Genomic DNA, 22,188 nt, shown 5'->3' on the forward strand with positions numbered 1-22,188 from the left:
CAAAGAAATTGTTTTCTCTCTCTCTCCCAATTTTGTGTACTCTGTAATTATTAATCAGTCTTGTTGCATGACTGCCTTCCGGGCTCAGACAGACACAAAAGGAAAACTAGGAGTCTTAAGATGGAAAAAGACAGAAAGAGAGGAAGAGATGGAAAAGAGGATGTCACAGAAATAGCACGTTTTTTTGGAAACTTCCAAGGCAGAGCAGAAATGAATTGTGTGTGTGTGTGTGTGTGTGTGTGTGTGTGTGTGTGTGTGTATGTCGCTTAAGAGACGACGACGAAGCCCGTGTGTGCGCATGCATGTCTGTGTGCCTTTGTTCACGAGCCACCGTCACAAACTCTGTGTGTGACTGACAACTCTACTCAAGGAATGCACTATGACTAAGTTGGAGCTGCGCCTATACCTCTGAGGATACGGAGAAAGACTCACTGCAGGAAACTTGGAGAATGTGACACATTGAAACACATTCTAAAGCTGAAGAGAGCAGGTGAACACATGGCACCTTCAGAGAATCCTCTGAGAATAACTGTGTGTGTGTGTTTCCCTGTGTGGGTGTGGTCACTCGAGAGGTAGACAGCGTGTCACCATCAATAACAGAGCACTGACGATGAGATGAGAGGACTGAGACGAAGGAGTCAGGGAGGCCTGGCAGGGAGAAGCTGAGAGGGTAAGGAAGCACAGGGGTGCCAGCTCCCAGGGCGGCCCGCTGGCTTTAAATGGATCTCTGGTCAGAAAAGTGGAAGGAGAGGAGGCTCAAATTAAAGATGTGCCTTTTCTCAAGAGGAAGTCCTCTCATCCCTCAATCCTAAACGGCTGTTTAAAGGGGAGGAAGAGGAGGAGGCGAGGAGAGAGGAGTATTTGTGCTAGAAAAGGGTGAAAGTGCTTCCGCCATCCCGCCGCCTGGCAGACAGGAGGGGTGCGGGGATGCCGGCGTTTTTCGGACTGTCCTAACCACACAATGCCACGTGCTGCCTGTGTGCACCAAGTGCCGGCTATAAAGAGACAAGGAACAGACTGTACATAAACATTTGCCTACACTCAGTCAATACAAGAGTACACATTAAAAAGTCAATGCACACAGAGGCAACTCTAACTGCCAATGCAAATATTCTTTTCATGGAAGTAGAGTATTTAGGAATTGTACGGGCTGTGATGAGGGGAGAGCAGCGCATGGAAAAGACTGACAAACAGACTAGAATGCACGCTTTGCATGCGGATGCCTCTGGTCTCCAGTATAAAAAGAGTGTGTGTGTGTGAGTGAGTGTGTGTGTGTGCACACATGGTGCGTGTGTGTGTGCGCGCGAGAGAGCCCGCGCATCTGCTTCTGTGAGCTCATCCAAACGGAATGATAACGAATCCACAGACACATCAAAGAGGCCTGGGAAAAAAAGAAAGCGAGAGAGAGCACAAAAAAAGAGAGAAAATGCAAAACTGAAATATTCAGCGTCCTCTGAAGAAGAAAATATAACAGGCTTGGTTTTCATCCCCAGAGAAAGAGAAAAGAGGAGTAAGAAAAGAGAAAATAAAAAAGACAGACGCAGAATAAGAGACAGGACCACAAATAAGGGTTAGGGTTAGGGCAAGGACGTATTAAAGACAGAGAGAGAATGAGAGAAGCATTGAGCTTGATGGCTGAATAACAGCCGATAAATATGGCTTGTATATAAACAGGATTTCATATTGAGATATGAGATAAAAATGGCCACTTAAGTAGAAAGAAAGAGGCGTCTCTTTTATGATCCGTCTCCCAGTGGCATCGGGGCCCACCACTCATCCAGGTACCAGCCTCTCTCAAAATAAATCAGCATTACACAATTGCTAATTCTTAAATAACCTTCCTGTAAAACTATTCATACCGGTCATATAGATATGAAATGCTTAACTAGTCAATCAACAAAAAATGTATCTGAAACTATTTTGATCTTAAAAACCTCAATCCTGGTTACAAAAGTGAATATCTTCTGGTCATCTGTGAGAGTGAAATCTATAGAGATTTTTAAAACTATTAGTCAGGCAAAAACCATTGCCTTTGATCTCTGAGTAACTGAGATGGACATTTTTCACTATTTTTGGACCAAATGATCAATCAAGGATCAAAAAATGTCAGATTCATTTCAAAGAAAGGTCGAGTACAGTAAATCTTGGATCACTGGACACTGTTGAAGATGAAAGAGTGACTTTCCCTCTCGTCGGTTAGCGCATATCTAGTGTCGACCAGGCCGGCAGAAGCACTACGTCAGTGGAGAAACATGTGGGTGAACCAATAAATATTCAGTGAGGTATTTCATATTTCTAAACAACCCATCTTTTACCAGTGGAGTAGAGATCTGACTCATGGTTTGGAGCGGGGCTTTTCTTCCCTTCGCTGTGCATTTAGATGCTATTTGACTTCATGAATTATGCAGAGTGCAGGATAATAATGCTAAATCAACTCGGCACGAGTCCCTAAAGTAAACGTACTGTATTTACATATCCCAAACATTGTACAATAGGAAATGAAATTAGAAAGCTTTCTAATGAGACAATGAAAGCCCCAAAGACAATCTAACCAGATTGAGTTGTTTCACTGCATGAATTAACTGTAATAATACTGTCGGTGCATATTTGTGAGTAAGCTAGTTTAAAGAAAACATTTAAAATCCGGTTATGTGTGACAATCAGGTGGGCATGGCGAGGTATTTAATGTCGTCACATCGTGATATGTAAACGAGACAAAATCCATCAGGCGAGCACATTAAGTGAGGCGAGGCACTGCGATGAACAGATACGACACATTATAGCTGAATAACTAAATGCTGGGGTAGCTATCAACTTATTTTCCAGGGTAGAAAGTTGTTATCTGCCTCATTATCTGTCAATTTAATTGAATATTAACGAAGGCCAGAGAAATACTGCTCCCATGAGATATGAATGCAGCGATGGCAGATGGTGAGCTCAGCCCTTCACCTCCATTAAAGGTGCAGTGTGGAGGATTTGGAGCGTTGGTGATCGCCAGCCAGTGAGGGCCAAACCGAGAGAAACTCTCACAGTAACATGGACCCCTGGCCGGCCTGGTTGTGGAAACACACAACGCATCCTCACACTACGCGTCATATGTCCTGTAAAAAGTCACTCCTCGGTTTTCATACGTTTTCCTCTAAAAGCCAATTCACCCTTTTACATACACGCAGTCTTTTCCAAATAAAATCCTGTTTCAGGGAAACTTTACTTAGCTTTAGGCAACAGAACTACATAGTAAGTTTAGGAAGTACGCATCTACGTGACGAATGAATCAGCCAACGTTTCACATCGGGACCGAACAGCGGTGCACTTCCTTGGACCCGCCCACTCTGTCTTTTTAGTTCAACGGTCATGAATACGTGGATCATTTTATTTGGTGGGATATCTATGATTCACGGCGTAGATATATCTACGTATGCTGGATGAGAACAGCCTGCAACAAAGCACAGCAACACACAGATTACAGCCCACACAGAGCGGGAGACGGAGTCCATTCTCACGCCAGGAAGCCATTACTCCGCCATATCTTTACACTCAAAACAGCTGTTTGCCATCAATGCTCTGAATTTCAAATTCATCAACTTTAACTATTCTTGTAAATTCTGCAAGAGCATCCAAGGATGTAACCGTCGTTAAACTCCACCAACCTCGTCTATAGGTCCCAGTTAAAGAGCTTTTCACAGTCTTTCATTTTGACTGTAGTATAGAACTGGCGCTCAACTCATCTCCATCCTCCACCTTCACTGCAGTTGCCATGGGAGTAAATATTGAGCCCTGGTGAAGCTTTTCAATATTCAGGATCCATACCTCCACCTGCACCTCAACACTAACTGGGCTGGCAGGCTGCACAGCCTCCTCTCGGGTCCCTCTCCAGACACCCACCACCCCTGCTTTCCTCTATCCTGTCATGGGAGAGGAATGCTGAGAGAGATAAGACCACTTCAAACACACGCACACGCACACACGCACACACACACAGACAGATGTAGCGTTTGCATGTGCACACACAAAATAACATGAAAGACCATGATGGATGCATCCCACACCTTTAAGAGCAGAGGTGGCACTATCTCATGCAAGCACGTGGGCAGGCGCGCACCATCACTGAGAAAGAAACAACAACACCCCGCCAAGAAGAACACACACACACACACACACACACACACACACACACACACACACACACACACACACACACACACACACACACACACACACACACACACACACACACACACACACACACACACACACACACACACACACACACACACACACACGCCATTAATAACTGACAGAAAGAGGCGTAGAAGAGCTCGTTACTAAATCAAACAGTACCTCGGTTGTGGGCACCGTACAAAAAAAAAATTTGAAATTAGAATAGAACAGGATTATGACTGAAGGAAAGAGTTGGTGTGAATTCGACACGCCGTGACACATCCCATCCGTGGCAGAGTGAGCGCGTAGCCTCCATGAAGGCGAGCACGTTTCCCTGCAGCTGCCTCTGCCATTCCAAACTGCAAACCGTCAAGCAGTCAGAGCTGCTGCTGCCCTGCAGCGCACCTTTGCAGGCACATGGTTTGGATGAAGACAGTTTTGGGTTTCAAGCTGCAGGAAGTGAGGGAGAGGGTGACATATCTATACATATATATATATATATAAATATACATACACCCCTTCTTCATGTGTAGAGACAGGACTGTAGAAATGAACCAGCTGTTCCACCTCTCTACTTTAAACATTCAGGTGATTTTCCGACGTTTTACATTTTTAATTTGGAGGTCACCGTTGCAAACGCAGGCAAGCTGTTCCCCAGATGAGCTCCGCCTCCCCCCCCCCCCCCTCTGTGGTGCATCTCTCCATCTCTATGCTAATGCTCTGTAATGATCTGAGGCACGTTGGGATGAAAGAGGAGGAGAGAAACTTGTTCTCTGCACAGCTTTGTAATGCTTTCTTGTTGTTGTTGCTATAGCAACACAGACCTGGGACTCAAATTGACACAGCAATGCTTATTTGCATGGCAAGACGGAGTGGGTGTAAACCATGGAAAGAAAGGGGTGTGGATAACAGCTATATACAGCTGGATATAAACAACCGTAATCTAAACTACCAACAGATCCGTCCTTGGCCATCACAACACACATAACATGTTAGAAATATGTATATATCCATTCATCAAGAGGGTTTGTGGATCAACACTCATAACACAGCGCACATACCACAGCGTATCTGGAGGACATTTTGAGCAGTTCAACTTGTTTAATTTCATTACCTATCTTCAAAAACACACACACACACACACACACACACGCACGCACACGCACTCGGTATGTCTTTGAAGTTCTCCTGGATCGTCTTTAAAGGCCATCAGTGTTGCCACGACAGCAGGCAGGTAGACATCAGACTGTTTCTTGTGTGCGTGTGTCTGTCTGTGTGTGTGTGTGTGTGTTTGGAGTCTGAGTACTTAATTAGCTCAAAGCCCGATGGGCCACTTGCAGTTTCTCAGTGTTTAACACTAAACGAGGGGATGACTGGCTCGTTACTGATACTAACAACAAGGGATAATTTATGCACAGACGGATCCGTCTGCTGTGTTTAAGCGTGTCCTCTGTTGCCGAGCTGACAAAGACCAACGCAAACAATAAGCGGGCACAACCATCAATGTCCCTTTGAGATCGCTATGCTGAATAGGCACTTAAATAGCACTTACTTGTGGTACTTTTGTAGTTCGACTATGTTGAGGAAATGTTACTTCCTGTATTCTTGTTGTTCTTAGTTTGTACTCTAGGTTGAAATGCACTTATTGTAAGTCGCTTTGGATAAAAGCGTCTGCTAAATGACATGTAATGTAATGTAATACTAAATGCCACAAAACTGCAAAATGAGTTTTTATGTTGTTTCACACCGACAGAAACCCAAAGGAACTGCAATAATAACCACGGCCGACAGCTTCATGCAATTTCTCATTCGCGAGAGGGATCCATCTTTGTTTTTTTATTAGAAGCCACTTAAAAAGTCTTTGGCTGAGACGCAAAGTGCAATGGGCTATTTATAAGGACCCAAGGAAGAAAACTTCAAATACACCCACACTCAACCCGTTATTTTTAACCCACTGCCTCTGGGCCGCTATTCTATTGCGAGTTTGAAGACTTCTCGAGGAGGGGGGGGTGGGGGGTGGCGGCACCGCGACTGGCGTTGGCTGCGTACGGCTGGAGCGGGAGCGAAGGTCGCTGAGCGGGCGCTGTGTGTTTAATTGTGCAGAACACATTCTAGTTTTTGCCAAGGAAGCTGTAATCTGCTTGAGACCCAGTGCTGTGGTCCTGTCTGGGAAACCCGGGGGAATGTTCTGACTGCCATGACGTCGTTGCTCTGGCGATACGTAATCCCACAAGACTGAGCGCGAACACTGTAATAGCTACTAGGAGTCCCCACGGATGCCTGCGGACGCTCAACACAAGATGGATGGGAGCGATGAGAGTAAGTTGTGGGCCACACATTCAAAACAAAGTGCTGATAGGCGCGAAGACGGATGGTATAGCTGAGGAGAACTGCAGAGTTGGGGTGCAATGTTCAATAAGAAGAGGAACCCCTTCCATGTTACGCGGACACATTTGACCTCATGCACAAGATTAACATCATTTAAAAAAATAAGTTATGATGTTCTTATTATGTATTCTTATTATGGTTATTTGTGTTTTATACGGCAGGGTGGAGTTTGCTAGTTTTCTTCTAGACAACAGAAATGCTTCTCACATGTGAAGCTCTGATTGGCTGACTTCTCTCCAGTTACCAGGCTCTCGACTCTACCGGCAGAGTAAAATAAAAATACAAAAGATCAAAGAGAAGGTTTTTTTTTAAAAGCCAAACTCCACCTTAAATCATAATTCATCCAGACTGTTAGTATGATCAAAGACTCAAGTCAGAAGACTAACTAACTCACTAATAAAGTTTAAAGCTGCAAAGTCGAGGCTCAAATGTGTGATACTAATGATTGTAAAATAAATGCTCCGTTAGAGTTAGAAACGGTAACAGAGCAGAACACGAGACGCCAACGCTGCTTTTTAAACATATTCTTAGATTGTGATCAAGTTTGTGCAGTATTACGTATGCACACAAACTGTATTCCATTATATTATATCTACAGCGCACGTGCACACGCACACGCACACACACTGCTGTTGAGTGGACTATCCACAATGTTGATGCTTCGTTTGTCTCATCAATTAATGCAGGATGAACATTGAGCCACAGGAAATACAGAATTTAAAAACATACATTTTTCAATGGCAAAAACGGCCACTGTTTATTTATTTTTTCAACAATTACCACTTATAGATCGGTGTTTCTCACTGTACCTGAGTGCATCTTCTAGTTTGGCCATCTTCCTCTTAGCTTCTGTTCTCTCGTTCTCTGCTTCACTGTGGATTGCCAAAACCTGAGAGAGGGGGAGAGAGAGAGAGAGAGAGAGGGAGAGAGAGATAGAGAGGTGGAATTGAGTGCACAAGCAGACACCATCAAACATCACTCAACACAACTCTCCTGTCTGTGACCTTGTGCATCTGGTCTCGTCTCTTTTCTCTATCACCCCATCAAAAGTAACATCTGAGCCTATTTGCCTGCAGAGAGGGCCTCTCCCTCTGGATCTGTGGCAGCCATATGGGCCCCTGTTACGTCCAGATACCGCACTCTGGCCCCCATCACGTGTCTCACTTACCACTCCTGAGGAGTGGAAAGAGGAATATTTCACGGGAAAAGAAAAACGGAAAATGAAATGCTGACTCCTCTTTCAAAGTTTAAATCTCCTCTCACCGACTAGAAGGAGGAAAAATAAATAAAAGACTTATTACAAGGGCAGGATCTCTCACACACACACCACGACCCCCCCCCCCCTCCCACACACACACACAAACTACTGACTTTCTTTTCAAGAAGCTTAATTGAAATTCTCCGTGACCCGGAGTAAAGTGCACAAAGGCCTGCTAAGTTCTTGCAGGTGTCTCAGCCAGAGGGGCCCCGTCTCTGGGTATGCCAGCCTGCCACGAGCACACATATTATAAATATGGCACTTTGAAGATGACCCAGGTGCAGCAGGTCTTTAAAAACCAAACTTTCGCCTAAGAAGTCTGGCTTGGCCCGGTCTGGTCCAGCTCAGATTGTTAAGATTGCTCTCTTCCCTCTATGGTTCACAGCTGCTCTCTGGCTTTGAAGAGGGTCCATCAAAAGTAAAGGCAATTAAGTGTAGGCCCGGGTACACTGACAATGCATCCTATAATGTGCTAAGTTTATTCAGATCTTCTTATAACTCCCACTCAACTTTCTTTGCTGCTTTATACCTTTTATGCTAAATCCTACATTTACCATGCTTCTCTTGTTCTTCTCTGCCCAGTCCTTCATCTACTTATTAATCACGGTCCTGATTTTACGAGACCAGACATAAAAGTAAGGGGAACGAAAAAAGAACATGTGACTCCAGGCTTTGATCTCGACGTGACCGTAATGACTGTGTCCAGGACTGTTTGAATGCAACGACAGGAGCTCTGGAGCTCAGGGGATCAGTTCTTCTGAAGCACACCGTACCTTTTTCTCACAGTTGATCCGCACTTCATCTTTTTCCAGGTGAAACTTCATCTCTTGATCCTGGGAGGAAGCAGAGTTGACATGATGTAAACGATGACCGTTAGGCGGCGGCGATGCTGCGACACATCACACAAAGACAAGCCCGTTCTAAACCCGAGCATCTTCATATGTGGTGATGCCCCCAAGGACAAACAGAAAAGATGCATGCCGTTTACGTTCAGGCGTGCACACCCAAACAAATTAAAAACATCCCTACCCTGACTTGTTGGTGTCTTCGGAGTTGACTGTCCAGGAGCTGCTGTTTGAGTAGCGCCACAGTTTTCTCCAAGTCCTCCATCACCTCGGAGGACTGCAACAGAAACACACAGAGAGGAACTTGTCAACAACCACACATCTAATTCAGTTTGTCAGGCTGGGAGGGCGAGCGTTGTCGCGGTGACGAGGACCTTAGCAGCGGACAGATCGTGTTCCTGATGCAAGTGGCTCAGGTCAGTCTCATGCTTGGCTTGGAGCTTCAGCAGAGTCTGCTCGTGGCGCTCACTCTGCTGCTCCTTCTCCTTCTGCACGGTCACATTTCTGAGGAGCGTCAAAGAGCACGACAGGGTGGTTAACACACACACACACACACACACACACACACACACGCTGACCTGTTCCCGTTCACCAATCAAATAAATCACACCGGTCACTTCACCTCCCCGTTGCTGTGGTTGTCTCAGCAGGTTTAAAGGATTTCTTGGCGCCTTAAAAGGCATCCTGACGGTAACACGTGACTTAAGACCTCGGTATCGTCATTTTTACAGGTTTTTCAGAAAACACAAAAAACTTGACCACACATTGATCAGAATCACATGATGTGTTCAACTGAGGATGTCAGCGAGGTGGCCGGTATCATGAGATGATTTAGGCAAACAAATATTTTTGGTCAAATCTGACTTGGGCCCATTATTCTTAGGAAGGTGACGATATTGTATAATAAAAAGAACATTGGGACAACCTAGTTATCGTTGACAAATGCAAAGTTTAAACTCCCCCCCCTTTATCGCTTCCTATTTCACCGACCGTCTGTTGGCCTCGTGCAGTTCGGCGCCGATGGATGCGATGTGAATCTCCAACTGGGCTTTCTCCTGGGTCACCCTCTGGCGCAGCGCGTTGCCCTTCTCCACCTCCACAGACTGCTGCTTCACCCGCAGCTCCAGCTCACGCACCGTTTGCTCCTGGACCACAAGCACACGCAGACATCACTCAGACACGCAGCTTGAAGCGGGAAGGGCATGAGCCTGAGGACATGTCGTGGGTCAGAGGATCACGTGCTCCTGGAAGTGAAGTGAGGCACAGAAATCTGGTTGCGAACATGGAAGAATGTGGCTAACAATGTAGCTCGGACTTCATCCTTAATTCTGTGAACACACTTTTGTAAAATATTTCAAATAAGATAAACACATTCTAGATAGCTCCGGCTTGTTAGGATTTGTAAATATGATCAAGTCTAAAGCTGAGGTTGAACTTAAAATAGAGTGTTTTGCACTGCGAGTCATCAAAAACAAAAACATCTTCTCTTTACAAACTGCCCCCGAGCTCCAACCAGAATAAACCCTTTCAGTGGCAAGCGGAGATCTTACCAAGTGAACATAGTTCATCCAGCCCACAAAGTCGACCGCTGTGCCTTTGAAAAGCGTCTCGAGCTGTAAAGCATGGTGTATAGTTATCATGTTATTCAAATCTGCAACTGGATTATTGAAGTCTCTGTGCACTGTGTACACGGCCACATGTGGAGCTGTGGATACATATTTTGATCGGCTGTGTCGTTTGCCTCTCGTGCTCTGGAAATATGGAAATATGGAAAAATACACACGACCAGAGTGAGCTTCTCTGCCAATAGAAACACTTTTAATGTAAAGAGAAACCTCACTGTCAGTCTAATCACATGTGTTATGCTGAGATTAGATGACACAAACACTCTTGAATTAGTTCATTGGAAAATGTTAAAAAGCTCATTCAGGATTCAGATTTCCCCTAAAGACAACGATCAAAGCCCAGCTGACGCAGACGCCTTCTTCCGCCACCGACTACATGAAAAGAGACCCCACCCCCTTTGCACACTGCCTGCGAGTCATGCGAGTCTCTGTGTGTGTGCGATTGTTACGGCGTGGAATGCGGCGTGGGCAAGCTGATAAAGGCGATGACGGGGCGCTGATTAAAGATGGAGCGTGCTAGTCAATTTAGACGATGACAGAGGCGGGCGACGACAGGCGGCGGAATGACGGCGGAAAAAAAAGGGAGAGAGCCGCGTGTGTTTGAACAGAGAGCGAGAGCGGCGGCCCGGCGAGGCCGCTGAGAGATATTTGTGTTGGCGGCGTACGGCGCTGAGGGAAGGAACAAGGGCCCTGTGTTGGACTGGGACGCGTGCTGACACTTAGTGTGGAGAGGCGCTTCTTCTCATCTGCTGCCAGAGAGCCGAGGCTGGACCGGGCACACCTGGACACACTCAGAGGGAGCGCATTACGTCCCCTAATTAGGTGTTTCAGAAGGGGAATTACAAGGTGTGAAGAGCAGACTACATGCGGTACCTTATGAGCTCCGCTGCCCGTCTGAGATTTAGAAGAGACACAAGTTTTTGATGTTGGGGGAGAAAAAAAAACATGTATTTGTGTAACTGAAAAGTCATAAAGAGTGGTAGATGGTCTTTTACAGTTTTTGTATCTGGAAGACAGCCTGCATCACTCGTCTCCTGCAAGGCCGTGTGTATGCATCAACGCTGTGTGGAGAGGGGGAGCAGCAAATGGACGAGAGCATCTGACGGACGACATGAGGCGGGAAGACGCAGGAAATAGTAGAGGACAGGTGTCCCAGTGTGGGACAGGTGTCACCAAAATACTCACACTGCAGCGTGTGCAGTGTTACTGGGGACGCACAGATACGGTCCGCTCAGGCCGATACCACTTTAAGACACTATTGACGGTTTATACACAAAAACAAACAGCGGTGTTACACACAGGACTAACATAAAAAAGACTAAACACTAGCTCAACAGTTAGCTAAATATCAGCCGTACAAGGAGCGCCGTATTAAATCACATCTCCATTATCAGCCATTTGATTCTGGACATGCACGGACGACAGTCGAGAGTTTGAATGGCGTAATACCTCGGCAGATACCGGCTTGTCTTTCTCTTCAAACACCTCCTCAGTCACTCTATCGGCTCTGCTCTGTGCATAGGTAGCGTCCAAAAAGAACAACGTCTGACATACCGGTAAGCCCTTTGCGAGATCTTTGATCTGCGTGGATAGAAATCTAAACAGTCTTCCTTTCACTGTTATTTAACATGAAAGTGAATCGTCAATCTGTGTTTGTCTTGGCGCGCACACTTCACCTGTGAACACGGTGAACTTTTCACATTGTGTTCTTGGTATGAACTTTTTATTGGCAGCTCCCCCTGACAGAGGAGGCGGAGCAGCCTGGAACCAAATCTTCATGTAGTGTCATTACCTGTACGAAGCACACGCTCGAAGCTCCTGGGCCAAAGCACATATATATCTGCTTATTGGATGAACTCAGATCTTCTGACTGATATAATATAATATTTGTCACAAGTAGAACTAACAGTGACAAACCAACGGAGCAAAATGAACCAATTCACACACAAAAATGTACACAAGAAAAAACATTCATTCTAAAGATTTAGGGTTTGACACATTAACCACAAAACAAGTGTGCTGTAATAACTCACCTGAGATAAAGTTGCCTTTGAACTTCCTGTGTGTGAGTGTGAGTGTGTGTGTATGTGTGTGCGCAAAAGTCACAGCAGGAGAGCAGCTCATTTCCAGTGACAGCGGCTCTTTTCATCCTCTCGGGCCTCGTCTGTCCTTAATTATTAAAAGAGGGGCCTCACCACCAGCGCTGCACTGTCCAGTGTTTGATGCCTTTTAAATATTGTCCTGCTGACAGATTACGGCCACAAGCAATATGAGTGTGTGTGTCATATGCCAGCGAGCCCACCAACAATGATAATAATAACAATACTATTTATTCCGACTGGCCTCTGGTGTTGACGAACCCACTTAAAACCCAAATCCTTTCATATGACATCAAAGAAACGGCAGCTTTGAGAAGAGTGTGTACGTGTGTGTGTGTGTGTGTGTGTGTGTGCGTCTGCATACGGAAGATTTACTACATACAAAGATCAAAGACCTTTCTAAAGATGACAGAGGTAAGATATGTTTGTCAATCTCGCCCAAAGGTTACAGGAAGTACACATGCATACTTTCCTTCGAGCAAAACAAGGCGAGGAATTTCATGCCAAGATATACCCATCTCTTTACCCAGAATCCCGTTTGTTCCAGTGGAAGTCTGGTGTTTGGTGTATAAAATAATCTGCCCACATGAAGTGTCTGAACACTTGAATGTCCCGCGGCAGAATGCTTGACAGGCGGCTGGAGTAAACATGCGGATTTTAATCCACGTTGAATCATGTTATATCCTCATATAACATGATTCAACGTGGATTAGAGGTCTGGGTCTGGGATACGTGTTCTCAAATGTTCACACATGCATGAAGCGGTGGTAAATAACACAATGCTAATTAAACACACCAACCCCCGCTCCTGCACTCACAGTTGCCTGTGACCGAGCGTTATACTCGGCCTCCATCTTCGCCAGCCGGAGGTTGGTGTCCTCCAGCAGCTCCTGGATGCTCTCCGTGTGTTTCTTCTGCAGTGCAAACTTCTCCTGCTCTGTCTCGGTCACAGCGGCATGCAGCTGCAGGGGCAGAGAACAACTCCTCAGCCACAGATCTGTCTCCCTGTATTCCCATCGTGACCAAGCTCCACTTCTTTGCCACCATCTCGTTTATTATCTATTTATTGACGCATCTGTCTTGCTTATTCATGGGGAATAAACCACATTTATGTTCAGCGGAGTCGATTAAAAAAAAAGAAAAGAAGATTATTACATCTAAGAAGAATTGGAGCTCATCACATGCTACGTGACCCTGAAGAGATGAGTGGATACTGCATTAGGATCTAATTGAGCTTGGTAAACTAGAACTATCAGGAGTGAAAAACACAGTTTACCCAGGGCTGAGAGCATTAATTTTTCAGCTCCGAAAAAGGAAATAAAACACTTACTTAAGCACAGGATGAAAGAATAAATATATATTTTTTAACAGTGCAGCAGAGCTCCTCTGCCCGTCTCAAGCAATCAAACGGCCTTCCTCTGGCTTGGGGCTGCTTCAGGGGGGGGGGGGGGGGGTTTGGGCTGTAGAATAACCAAACCCTTCAACTTTTCCCTCATACCTTCTTCTCCCACTCGTTTTTCATGGAGTCGGTGCTCTGATCCGACATCTTCTTCAGCTCGGCGATCTGCTTCTCTTTGCTCTCGCAGATGACCTGGGATTCCCGCAGCGCACTTTGAACTGTGGGAACAGCGTGTGCACAAACACACCGAGAGCAGTCAGGCCCTGCCTCGGGGTATGTGCACGGATGGACACGCAGGCGCAGACGTACAGTCATGCCCATTGATGCGCTGTCAGTAAATCAATGTCAATGAAGATATTGCTTCAATCAAATGGCCGCTAGCGCTGCCCTGTGCCGAGCTTATACGTTACTCATCAAATGCTTTGAGAGACACGAAACAGAGCAGAGGAGCGTACGAGAGGAAATGAAGATTAAAAAAGGCAGACGTTGTGCGATTCAATTTTTGATCAAGCAGCACAGCTGGAGAGCGTCACTCGACACCAGCGACGTCTCTTGTGGAATTGCATCTTTTCGGGCTTTTTACACCGAGTGTTCAGAGACACCAGTATAAACATCCTTCCAGTTTAGCCTGCAATCCTGTGACCTCTCACCTCTCCTCTCCAGCTTACGGATCATCTCCTCCGACTCCTTCTGCTTGGCCCGGTGAATGCTCTTCGTCTCCTCGATCTCGCCGTTCTTTCTGTCCAGAATCTCAGGAGAAAGAGGGAGATTGTTTTTAGAAACACAAACCTGGAGAATATTCAGTTGTTGTTTTTGTGCCAAGCTGCATACATGACGGATGTTCTTGTTAGAGCACCTTTGCTGAAGTTCTTTTTGTACTTTCAGCGGTCGCTTTTAAAAGTTATAAGTGGACTTGTGGAACAAATATAAATAGAATGGAACACAGCCGCCTAAAGTGACAAACAGCATTGGAACCGGCACATCCCCTTTACACTCTGTGGAGTTTCTGACCACTGGGAGCCCTCTGGAGCAATGTTGTTGCTCTGTGTTACAGATGCATATTCATGCTGGGGAATTCATGGCAATGGTTTCAAATTATTTTTAAACCAATCTACAGGCGAGTGTTTCACGCCAAGGAGTCTGCTAGCAAGTGATCACAAATGTTGAGATATCGGATGTTATTCAAAAGAACATGGAACAGTTTGTCTACATAATTCACCGTATGACCTCATCCTCCACATGCCCGTCTAATCCTAAGGAGGCTACGGGCTACCGGAGTGAGATGCCATCTGAGTGGACCACCTGTGCCGAGGTGTGATGAGGAAACTGCATCTGCTTGCTGCTGCCATCTGCGAGCCATTAGGTAAATAAGGCCACGGAGATGGAGCTCCAGGATAAAAAAGGACAGTCTAGCAAGCTCCATACTGAGGAAGAAGATGTCACAGCTGCGTAATGCACATCATGCAGTTGGTCTGAGGGAGTGTCTCCTGCCGGGTGGGGGAACCACGGTCGTTTTCTGCCCACAATTTCCTGTAAAATTGCTCCCTGTAGGTATTCTGAATATGCATAAAACTTACCGGTATAAACTCTTCCAAAGTAAAAAATAAATAAAATAAAAATTTGAATTCATAACGGCATTGGTATTACCCATCCAAATAACAAGAGATAATAATAACCTTCAGATAAAAAAAAATGTAAGATAATAAATCAGACTTCTCCAACAACAGATAGTGCTCTAGATTTCGGGCTGCAATGGCAGTGGTTATGCTTGTTATTGACCGTCCCAAAGCCCACGCAACTTTATATTTCGAGCATTTTGTTCTATCCATGTGCACTTAGCTGCCACGCCTGTCCTCCTCTCCGTGTGAATGGGATGGGCGAGATGAAAGGAGGATGGGACAATTGGAGCAAAGTTCACCAAACATTTAGGGAGACAAAATTTTTTCAATTTCTCCAGCCCAGAGACTGTTGGGTTTTTAGGGGTCGACCGAGGTCAGGTCCAGGGAGAGTGCACTGGAACGTGGGAAATGACAGCTTTTAGCGTGCTCATTTCAGGCTTTTACAAAGACATCCTAATGCAGGTCAGAATCCAGCTGTCTGTCTATGACTTGAACAAATATCACCAGTGAACTGGAGACAAAAGAAACAGACCTAAAATACCTGCAGTGACAAGACGAGTGTACTCTCTGTGTGAACACAGACACGGAAACAAAAGTCTCAACATACACATAGATGTCATTGAACCCATATTATTGACTACCCTCTAATGTCTTCTGGTGAACACTGTGGTCTCGGATCATTAGCACGATCATAAAAAGAACATGAAGATGTACTTCTTCACCTGAGGTGAATACTTTAGGACTAAACAGCCCACTGTTCTCTCATTACCCTCTCCATAATGACCAGGAGCCTTTCGGCAACATATACATTATTCATACAGTAAAGAGACTAATTAAAAACTAAACTTAGCTTGCCCACCTTCCATCAGGCGCTTCAGAGGGCACCCCTGAATCACTCCCCTTTGAAGCCTTTAGAGGGACTACTGGGTACAATTCTGAGGAAATTAAATCGGACATAACTTGCAATCTGTATGTAATTAAAGAGAGGGAGCGAGGGGGAGAGCGCGAGCTGTCATCCTGTCTCTTGTCAAACACAAAGAAGCAAATGGGCATCTTTAAGTGGAGAGAAAATGGGAGTGTTTTTTCCCCCTTTTATTAAAAGCTTCTGTGGCAGTAAAGGCGAGTCATACGGGCGACGTGACAGATCCCAGGTGCTTCATCTGCAGCCCAAGTGATGGGCACCGAGTGTGAAATAAACCAGCTTTACTGCCGTGACACGCGCTGACAGTGAACTTTGAGGAGCTGATTATTTGCGTTATGGGCCGATGAGAAGAGGAGGGACTCGTTCTTTTCCTTTTCATTAGCCAACATAATGGAATCAAGTGACAACGATGCCCATTGTCACGCGGGTTAACCCGTTTCTATGAACACTCAAGTGAACAGACCAGCCTGGACCCAGGATGAACTTATCCAGTCATTTTAAACTCTTTGTGTGTTATCTATCAATAAAAGTAAAACTATGAGGATAAGCAATATAGTGGCTATTCTACAAGTACAAGTACTGGCTCAGTTCATACACTTGAAATCACAGATGCCTGATGAGATGTAGTCACTAAAAATGAGTTCATTATGTCATGCCAATCGCAAACCAAAGAAAAGCAGAAGAAAAGCTTCCAAGAATGGGATCCAGCCATGGCCACACTACGCTCTTCCCTTTCAGGCCAACTAGGCTTCTTACTGCGGAAGAAAATTATTTGCAAATACAGTCAAACTATAAATAATTGAATATCTTGCCATAAAAGACGACAGTGTAAAGGTGGAGGACGTTGACTGTGCAGCATCTGCAGTCGACTATTGAATCGATATCAGACACGGCCTGCTGGTTCACTTTGCATCAACTAATGAATATCAAAGTGCTTATAATTTCATACGTAGTTTATGTCTTTCTGTTATTCCCCAACAGACACATTGTGGCGTGACCTCTGATGCTGCAGCGTATCGTTGCCCTAACGAGCGATCAGAAATCCTGAAACTAGTTCAGTCAATAAGCTTTTTCTCATACGCTCCAAACTACAGCCAGAGATGGGCGAGCATTTACGCGGTTTCTATTCTTACTTTCTCAACATCTGCATCGTGTCTCTGTTGCATCTTCAGCTTCTCCTCCTGGTGCTTGGACTCCAGAACTTTGATCTTCATCTCATTCTGGAAACAAATGGAAAAGCGGATGTCATGTTTGTGACACTTTGTGTGAATCCGTTGTTATTTCCACATATGAAAGGGAGTTGCTGAGCAAAAGAAAACATCTGTTTGGGGGATGAAACACAAGCAACAAATGTTGTTCTAGGAAGTTAAACATTAAGAACTTTCTATTTTAGTTGGAAAATTGGAAAAAATTGGGGGGAAAACCATCATACAGTGTGACAGGATAAAAGAGATAACATGAATCTGGATGAAAGAAGAGTGTGTGTCCCGTCTTGCACACCAGCGCAGCTGATGATGAAACAAACCACATTAACATTTTAAAACATTTATCTGTAAGCAGAGCTTCAAAAAAACAGCGTGGAGCACAGATGTATTCTTTGTGTGTGTGTGTGTGTGTGTGTGTACATGACAGTCCAGAGTAAGCACAACAAAGTGACAGCATGTGTGCACATGAAGTACACATAGCAGTTGATTATGAAGAGAGGCTGTCTCATCAAAGTGTTTTCAGAGGATTTTAACTTTAGCATTGTCATGTCGGAGCAGATCTCTTAACCCTTGTGTTGCCTTCGGGTCAATTTGACCCGATTCAATGTTTCACCCTCCTGTTACCTTTATATTTACTAACATATTTTACCCTTGAGGTCAATATGACCCCAGCTATTAAAATCTCCAGAAAATTATTAGAATTAATATTGTTTTCCAAGTTTAAGTGTGAGGTACTTTATGTTTGTTTGTTGACTCCCGAAAGAACACCGACATTAAACATTGAATCGGGTCAAATTGACCCGAAGGCGACAGGAGGGTTAAATATTGAATCGGGTCAAAATGACCCGAAGGCAACACAAGGGTTAAAGCTAGACGCCTAGACGGGTTTTACTCAAATGAAGAGAAGAAATCACCTATTATTCTATGGTTTTTTAAAATGATTAGTTATTCATCACGACTGGAAATAATGATCACATCTGTGGCGAGACCATGTGAGTCACCGCGTCACAAACATCCCGATGGTGAGCCGAGGACATCGATGGTGAAGCGCTAATTCCATGTTCCACTTGAGACAGGACCTTACGGCTAGTGGGGCTAAGAAGGACAACTTTGCCTGAGGGTGTGCCAGAGAAAAGCGCCATGTTTTCATGTCAAAATAAAAGCAGCTTATTTTGATATCATCATGTCTTGTGTAAATCCCATACGCTTCTTAAAACAATTAGCTTTCCTCAGAATTGCTCTCGCAACTCTTTCGAGTCGGTTTTGCTCCGAATTACACACAACGCGTCTCCCTCACAAACACACAACACATGGCACGACGGAGAGAACCGTAGACAGAAATATGGCTGAGCGATCACTTTGAAGTCACGACTCGTGTTTAGTCACTGCCTGTTCTGGCGTGTTAATCAACCCTGGAGCAGGGTGACAATGTTCTTCCTTTCAAAGTGTGTGTGTCTGTGTGTGTGTGTGAACATGTCAGTGGTTAATAATATCCCGGGGCCAGCTCTCGTTTGTTCTAGTCATCAAAACAATTAAGTAGAAAATTCCCATGACATTGCTTGGCACAGTCGACCCACATTAGACCTTCACTGGGTAAAAATCAAAAGGAGAACAGCTGTGATGATGGCCTGATTAAAAATAATATTCAATTATTGTGTGGTTAAGTGTATAAATATTGATACATTACAATACAGGACAGACGTCAACAGCATTCTGGATTGTTTGAGAAAAGATAGTGTATCCGTGCTTTGGCGGCATCGATAAAACCAGAGAGTTGGATGTTGTTATGGTGTCAGCACTTTATGTTGGAGGATCATCCTACAGTACAAATAAATAAAAGTCCATCTAAGACGCATACAATTGCCTTCTAGATGCCACATTATTGCACTTTAGCTACATGTCGACTCTTTATCTTCGACAAAGCTCTGCTAAGTGTTCCCTCTTTATACCTTATCTTTTTTCTTGGTTTACCACCATTTCGTGTGCAATTGAGGGGACCACAGGAGACCTGTCAAAGCAAACGAGAGAGAGAGAGAGAGAGAGAGCGATGGCAGTGATTGAAAAGCAGACGAGTAAGTGGGGACCTGATTCTGCTGGCACCCCCCCCCCAAAAAAAAGCACATGTGGGGGTGTCACTTTCTCATCCTCTCTTCAAAAGCTCTTTGGAGAAAGTTTGTCAAACTAGATCAGGGCCGTTTGAAACTTGTTCATAAAGTCGTCAGTGAGGGAAGGAGGAGGAATGTCGTACACCTAAGGCGTCTGAGATGCCTTCAATCAGCCCGACTGGATGGTTACAGATTTTTTTTCCCATTTTCTCTCTTTCAGAGTTGTCGCGAGCGCTGTAAGATGCCATGTTTTTTGACACTCCGCTCATGAAAGGATGATGGGGGAGGGGCGGGCATACGAGAGACGCAATGCAAGGAGAAGACGGAAACAGCTGCCTTTTCTGCTCTCAAAACCGGCGCGAGGGTCAAGGCCTTCTTTCCTCAGAGGGATGGATGTGTCCACAAATCGTCTGCCAACCGTTCCGGGCTCCACAAAGCAAGGTTGCGTTTGTGCACCTCCTTCGTCTCGCCGGATATGCACAATGCATCCTCCTCTTTCATCCTCCGTAAACAGATGCTCGAGGATAGTCGCCACGCCGCGTTCTGCTATCTACTGAAGAGCAGCGAGATGTCATTTCCACTCTGACAAGAAGTTAATTTACTGCAGTCGGTCCAGATAGGACGGTGGGATAAAAAAAAAAATTTGAATATCTGACGAGTAAAGACAAATCTACCGTTAGTCGTTCCAAAGAAGGGTACAGAGTAAGTAAACAGATTACTTCTCACAATTGCTGCTATAAATACATCAACTGCATAGGAACCAAGTACAGAGGGCAGCGTGGCTTTAAATAGTGACGTTATCATGACAGAACATGGTTGGTCTCCGGTGTCTCTGAGCCTGAATCAGTCTGAAGAACTGGTCCCCTTTAAACTACTAAGGCTCACAAGCGTGATCCTTTTTTTTTTTAGCTTTGAAAAACGTTCCGATAAGAAAGGCCGCGGCCCTTTAAATCACGGGCTGAGAGCTCCATCCCAGAGGATCCATAGATTAGAGAGACTGCATCATTACAGCAACAGAAAGCAAAAGGGGGCTGATCCCCAGTCGGGGGCTTGGGACCATTCGAGTGCGGCTGCTTGACACGAAGACACTCGTCTCATGTGCCGTGCCTGGTGCCGGCAATCCCTCAGGTCAAGTACCAAGGGGTCGGTTTGAAGACAGCACCCACGCAATCATATGCCAACTTTAAAAGAAAGATGGGGCGCTTTAATCAGCAGAATCTTCTTCTGTAATCACACATCTCGGTCGGATGGCCGAATTATTTAATGTCCAAATAAAGATCCAGTCCCCATAATGCTATGGCTTTCTAGGGCGCGCTGAAGGATTAGCGTGACTTCGTTGCTCCTGCCAGACATTTAATTTTCCACAACTCGCCCATGAGCAAACGCACTGTATCAGCAATGCGCGCGGTGAAGCTTCTCAGCTGCCACTCATTGTTCCATAGGAAAAGAGCAGTCAGCATTCCTATCAATGCAGTGCGTAGCTGATGAGTTTGGTGTGAAAGCTGAGATGTTCGTTAAGCCGCCGCCGGCTTAATGACATGTGGCGTGTGTAACGCTTTAAACCTGGGTACATTTTCAACTCGGCTCTCAGGATTAAGGGGAAGTGATGTCACTGCGATTTCCTAGACCGGGCCTAGACAGCCACGCAATGGCAGTGTTGGACAAGGCCTCAAGGCTTCATGAGGAAAGCTTAATGTGGCTTTTGAGGATGATATGGCTGCGGTGGGATAGGTGACTCGAGTGACTTCTCAAGAAAAATCCCGCGTGTGTGGTAACAGCTGTATCCGGTGAGGTTCAGAGTTCCTGGAACCCCACCTCACTCTCTTAATTGCTGAAGGTGACATCAGACACTTGATCAGTGGGGCCATCTTAAACGATAAAAAACAGAAGAAAAAGGGGCTTTACAATCGCATGTCATAAACCACAGGCCTATTATAATTCTTCTTTTACAGGGCAGAGGGTGTAGTCAAAAGGGAATTCCCGGGACCTCACAATGGGAATCGGAGATGCGCTGACACAATGCAGCAGAGTTCAAGAGAAGGTTCTGCATATGGCTGATGGGAATGCCATTAGATATTAGATTTGCAGGTCGTAAACTAAAAGTGTTGGACAACTTCAACATTTTGACCAGATGGTGGCGAGATGAAAAGTTGAAGGATCACCATGGAGATTACACGGGGGGGAAGTGCATGAGATTAGCTAATTTCATGGCAACCCATCCAACTGGGTATAATACACTTTACCCAAAAATACAAACGCCAACCTCGTGGTGGCAAAGTCAGCGGACCACCGAAATCATCAGAATACATCATCTGTGAATCATTAACACACCTTTTTCTTCTCTCTTTAAATGCTTGGGCACATCTTCTTTTTCACTCGTATGTTACTACCTACAGCTTTATTATAACTCTAATAAACTAACTTCTGTACATGACATAATTTATCAGAAATGCAATAGATTGACAGAAGGCAAATTGCACAAACCTCAGCACCGTGGGGAAAATACTCCAGCTCTGCACCATTTCCTCTAATTTCCCAATGTGTCCCTCCCAATGTTTCTGT

General features: G+C 45.1%; 1 protein-coding gene across 3 annotated transcripts in view; it reads right to left on the reverse strand.

The window, feature by feature from the left end:
* cep112 (centrosomal protein 112) overlaps positions 1 to 22,188 on the reverse strand; it is an 88,383-nt gene that overhangs the window by 54,051 nt on the left and 12,144 nt on the right. For all 3 annotated transcript variants that reach the window (XM_056407415.1, XM_056407412.1, XM_056407413.1), the window contains 9 exons: positions 17,450 to 17,536; positions 14,426 to 14,525; positions 13,875 to 13,993; positions 13,195 to 13,338; positions 9,643 to 9,797; positions 9,027 to 9,156; positions 8,837 to 8,929; positions 8,581 to 8,640; positions 7,359 to 7,438 (listed from right to left, as the gene is read on the reverse strand). In XM_056407415.1, the coding sequence (XP_056263390.1) occupies positions 7,359 to 7,438; positions 8,581 to 8,640; positions 8,837 to 8,929; positions 9,027 to 9,156; positions 9,643 to 9,797; positions 13,195 to 13,338; positions 13,875 to 13,993; positions 14,426 to 14,525; positions 17,450 to 17,536 (968 nt within the window). The remainder of the gene's footprint in view (positions 1 to 7,358; positions 7,439 to 8,580; positions 8,641 to 8,836; positions 8,930 to 9,026; positions 9,157 to 9,642; positions 9,798 to 13,194; positions 13,339 to 13,874; positions 13,994 to 14,425; positions 14,526 to 17,449; positions 17,537 to 22,188) is intronic.

Source organism: Pseudoliparis swirei, chromosome 23 (assembly GCF_029220125.1).
Source record: "Pseudoliparis swirei isolate HS2019 ecotype Mariana Trench chromosome 23, NWPU_hadal_v1, whole genome shotgun sequence".
Taxonomy (NCBI): domain Eukaryota; kingdom Metazoa; phylum Chordata; class Actinopteri; order Perciformes; family Liparidae; genus Pseudoliparis; species Pseudoliparis swirei.